Genomic DNA, 5357 nt, shown 5'->3' with positions numbered 1-5357 from the left:
AAAGAGGGTGGAATGGAGGGATGGAGGGGAGAGGGTTAGCTAGGAAAGGAGAGGAGAGTAAGCAATGGAAGGGGGAGAGAAAGGAAGGAAGGGAGGAAAGAAGGCAAGGTGGGAGTGTAGGAGGGAGGAAGATGGAGGGACGGGGTGTGAGGGTAGGAAGGAGGCAGATGGAGGGACGGGGTGTGAGGGTAGGAAGGAGGCTGGAAGGGAGACACAGGAGCTAGGGATGGAACAAAGGTGGAAGGCAAGGAGGGATGGAGCAGGGAATGGAGTGAGGGAGCAATTGAAGAGGTAGGGGAGTAAGAGAGGGAGCCAGAAAGGGAGGGAGGAAGCCCAGTATGGAGTGAGCGAGTACACAAAGCAGGGATGGAGGGATCAAGAGATGGATTGAGAGAAGGCTAGAGGGAGGAGGGATGCTAGGGAATGAGGGAATAAGTGAAATAAGGGTGAAAGTAAAGGAGGGCAGAAGTGAAGTGAGGTGGCAAGAGAAGAAGGGAGAAAAGGAAGCAAGTAAGGAGCAAAGAAAAGAAGGCTGGACTTAGGAAGAGAACTACTTACTGACTGAGGAAGGCAGTGAATGAGCAAAGGAGGAGGAAGGCAGGATGTCAGTTAGGGATAGAGCTGAGCATGGAGGAAGCAAGCGACAGAGCACAAATACAAACTCACAGTTCTAAAGTTCTTTGAATTCTGTAAAAGTGGCTACAACTTGGTCCTAAACCCTAAAATTTCACACAACTAGCCTATCTGAAGGAAAAATGAAAGTTGAACAAAATCATTTAGCATCTAAAGAGGTGGAAAGAATCAGAGAGACTAGTTAGGTGGATTGCAGCTATGAAGGAAAGGCCAGCTAATTGCTTTTATCCTGCCACTTCAAAAATAACTATTTCAGCTAGACTTACTGCCACGTACAATGAGGCCATTTCTTCTTACATGTCTCCAGCACCCAGGTTTGGAAATGCTTTCTTATATATGCAGTTCTAGATTCCACTAGATGGAGATGGAGTCCGTGAAAGAAGAAAAGGGTGGGGGACAGAGAATCATGGACCAAAAGGAAATCTTAAAAAGGACAACCCATTTAATTAAGCACATGCCCGCATACATGCATCTTACAGGAAATGGGAGAACCTTGTTGATGCCAGAAAACAAATACACCATTGCCATTCAACACCAACTTCCCTGATGGGGAAAATGGACAAAAAATTGGTAGGAAAATTATTTGTGTGTGTGTATGTAATTGTATACACACACAGGTACAAATATATACAAACATATATACACATGTGTGTGTACATGTGCACATACATGCATATAATATATACATACACATGTATGCATACATATGCACATATACACATATAAAGAGACGCATACATAGACATACATATGTAACTGACTTGGATAAAAATCTGACTAATTAGTTCTTTCCAGGTCCTATAGACTCAAGCTCACCTCAAATTTTGCTGCAATCAGAAAAGCAGTGGAACCGAGGAGTTGCAGCTTGTCCCTCTTGCATATTACCTTCATAAGGTAGTGATCCACCAGCTTCACTGCCAAGTAGAGGGTCTCGTGACTCACCTCAAAAGTCATCTGGAGGAATACACAAACAGGGCAGAAATCTGTATATTGTCCAGCTCTAAAATCACATCCAGATAAATCTAACTACCTGGTCTGTGGCATTGAGAACAGTGGAGCTATACCAGACCTGGCCAGCTAAGACTCTGCTATGAATGTGGAAACTACTTCAGATAGCTGCCTGATTATATCTCCCGCACCTTTGAGGACTCTGGCATTATCTATCCCTACACATTTAGGTAGGTGACCAGTCTTACAAATCAGAGAGACAGGCTCTGCCTTCTTTACGAACACCTTAAGTGAATACATCCTCTCCCCTTGATCTCCAATACGTACTTAGAGTCTTGCTTTCCCTATTTGCTATTCCCTTAAACAGTGAACTCCCAAAAGAGATTGTTTATTTAGCTCTGAAACACAGGGATTTGTTTATTAGTTTATTCATCCATTAGTTTCTCTTCTCAACTAGCTATGCTATTAGAATGTATAGACTGAAAGCAAGTACCAATAGCACCATTTAAAAGTGAGCTGAGGGGCTGGAGAAGCCAGAATGAAATTGAAACATTAGTAGTATAACCATCCTTCTCTTCTTTTATTTATCCTTGTCTTGCATTCACCAATTCCAAGAAACCATCTCCTATAGCAATAGCCCCAGAATTAGTGTGGGCCTATAAAGCATCTTTGTGAAAATTAGAAAAAAGGTGCCTTCTTTGGGTGAACACAGCCCTGCAGGCACACATCTTATCAAGTAGACAATACCCTTATATGAATTAGCAAAAGGTGTCCCTGCCTCAGGGCATAACAACCCCACAGCCAGAATGCACAGTTTGGCAAACAGCGTATGAGCTGGATTCCACTGCCTGCTTTTGCCCTGGCTAAAGGCCACGTATAGGCACAATTTGCACCATACACAGGGGTCCTACCCAATCTTCAGTGATGCTTCTTCCTCACAATCCCCTTAGGATCTTAGGATTCAAGAACAATAGAATCGATATTAGCCCAACACCTCAAACAATGCTTGAATCCTCTCTTTAATGTCCCCACCAAATAAGTTGTTCGGTTCCTGTCATAGAACCTCCAAATACATCCCAATAACTCTTTGAATATTTTTAACAGAAAGTGCTTCCTTATATTGAGAAGAAATCATCCTCCCTGTAAGCTTCACCCACTTCATTGGGCCCTCTTTCGTGTAGGCTACTCTTATTGACTGGAGTCTAGATGACCACAGAGTAGGTCAGTAAGAAGCTTTGGAGAAATTAATGTATATTAGCACAGGCAAATGATCATCAGAAGATAATTGAATACATTGGTTAAGCAATACATACATTAAGTTTCTGAATAACAGAAATACCAAAAAGCTGTTCTTACTGTTCCTGGGATACGGCCTTGGCTACAGAAATCTGTCTTTATTAGTTTCCTATTGCTGCTATAGTAAATTATTACACACTTAGTGGCTGAAAACAATACAGATTCATTATCTTACAGATATGGATGTCAGAAGTCCAAAATGGGACTCACGGGGCTAAAAACATCAATGTGTTAGCAGGGCTGTGTTTCTTTCTGGAGGTTCTAATGGAGAATCCTTTTTCTAGCTTCTAGAAGTTGCCTGCATTCCTTGGTCCCTTCCAGCCTCAAAGCCAACAATGGCTAGCCAAGTCCTTCTCACACTGCATTACTCTCTGCCTCCTTCTTCCACATTTAAGGACCATTGTGATTACGTTGGGCCCATATGGATAATCCAGGGTAATCGCCCTTTCTTAAATTCAGTTTAGTGCAAAATTAATTTCGTAGTCTACTTAATTTCCCTTTGTCATGTAAGGTAACATATTCACAGTTCTGGGAACTAGGATGTGGACATTTTATTCTGCCTACTACATTTGCCAAAGGAATGTTATAAGAAAGAAATGAGGAGAGTTTGTGCACATGAAGGTTAATGACTACCACCTTAAGTACCGAGAAACTGAGGTCAAATAATTACAAAAAAAGAAGATAGGAATGGAAAGCAACAGTTCTCTGAGGATGGTGCCTCTGTGAGCAAATGACAAAGCCAGAGCTTATATAGCCTCCTTCTAGTACCTCACACAAGCACTTGACCACCCATGCAGCATGTTGTTATCAAATGGTAACATCTAAAAGTGTGGGTATTATCTGAATGAATGGCTGAAATTTGAAGTCAATAAATATTTAAAACAGCAGCTGTGTCAATTATAGCAATTTTTCTTCCTTGAATGTAAGACAATACTCTCCTAACATAATTCTACCAGTTGGGACTGCATGGAATAAGTCTAATTCTTCTTGTGACAACCCTTCAGCTACTGAAGAGTTACTATATCTCCTATAAATCTCCATTCTAGACCAAATAGCTTGACTTCTAACTATTCTTCAAACGGTATGGTTTTCTGTCTCATTAGCATCAGTCTCCAAATGAAGAGCCTAACTTTATGACAGTTAGAAGAGAGGCAGTGCTCCAGCTGCGACAAAACTTTTTAGCACAGTAGCAAGTTTCTCTTCCTTATAACTGCCTTTGGTCAGTACGCCCTTCCAATTCTTCATAAACAACTATTCTTATCTGGAATTGGGTAAGAAGAAACAAAAGGGAAGTAATAAATAAAACTATAGAAAATATAAAGATTAATCTTAGTCTCAAACTAGGAGACAAATCTGACAAAATGCAACTCAAACTCCAAAACTAAAAGATCATCTTCTACAAAGATGAATAAACAGAGAAATCCAACCAGATATGGGCGGGGGAGAGGGAAACAAGTAATTTTTAAAAGAGAAATATTCTGAGGAACCAGAGCAAATGTCTACTTATGAAATCTTTTTACTCCGAAGAACTGGAATAAACTTTTAAAAAATATATTCTCAATAAGACCTGAAAGGACACTTTTCTATGAAAAGAAAACATGGGATACAAAAAGTCTTGTTTCTAAAGAAAAAGAAATTATTTAATTTAAAAATGTAATAGAGGCAGTGAACAGTATAGTTATAATCATGACAAAAATCAAATCAATGATTCCAAAGGCTACTTTAAAACATTCTCCTAGAACTGAGAGGTAAAGAAAATGAATGAAAACCTGAGATACAAAGAGAAGAGATTTCAGAGTAATTAACACACACACACACACACACACACACACACACACACACACACACACACACACTCTCTCCCTCTCCCTCCATATAAAAAAGAAAAAAAAGAGACAATAAGAAATAATAAAGAAATAATACATAGAAAATTATCCAAGACAAAGAAAGACTGAACCTTCAGATTGAAAGGATCAAACAAAATTAAGGAAAACAGGTCTACATCTAGAAACGTCAAAAATAATTATATTTTTAGGGAAGCTAATGTATTAAACACAAATAATCTTGATCTAAAGTCTATATTATTTTGACTATAAATGGAAGAAATAAACTAAAAGTATACAAATTATCTTACTTGAAGGGAAATTAATAGTTCAGTCTCACCAAAGGGGTTGGCTAACTAAATAATGACTACATCCATATAATAGAATATTATATAGCAGTTTAAAATAAGATAGATTTATACTTAAAGGAAAGGTTATAAAGATTTATTCTTTTTTCATTAGATAACTTTTAAAACTTTTCAATGACAGTTGGCATACAATATTAAATTAGTTTCAGGCATATAACAGTGATTAGACATTTACATATCTTACAAAGTGATCACCCTGATAAATCTAGTACCCATGTGACATCATACATAATTATTACATTATTATTGATTCTATTCCTTATGCTATATTTTACAGCCCCGTGACTAT

At 38.7% G+C, this 5357-nt stretch overlaps 1 protein-coding gene across 4 annotated transcripts in view; it reads right to left on the bottom strand.

The window, feature by feature from the left end:
- The window catches only part of CCNB3 (cyclin B3), a 64211-nt gene that overhangs the window by 4948 nt on the left and 53906 nt on the right, over window positions 1–5357 (bottom strand). For all 4 annotated transcript variants that reach the window (XM_025047894.1, XM_006913405.3, XM_025047896.1 and 1 more), the window contains exon 8: window positions 1450–1587. In XM_025047894.1, coding sequence (XP_024903662.1) covers window positions 1450–1587 — 138 coding nt within the window. The remainder of the gene's footprint in view (window positions 1–1449; window positions 1588–5357) is intronic.

This window comes from Pteropus alecto, unplaced genomic scaffold, assembly GCF_000325575.1.
Source record: "Pteropus alecto unplaced genomic scaffold, ASM32557v1 scaffold365, whole genome shotgun sequence".
NCBI classification, from domain to species: Eukaryota; Metazoa; Chordata; class Mammalia; order Chiroptera; family Pteropodidae; genus Pteropus; species Pteropus alecto.
The sequence above is the reverse complement of the archived record's forward strand: the minus strand, read 5'-3'. Positions and strand labels throughout refer to the sequence as shown.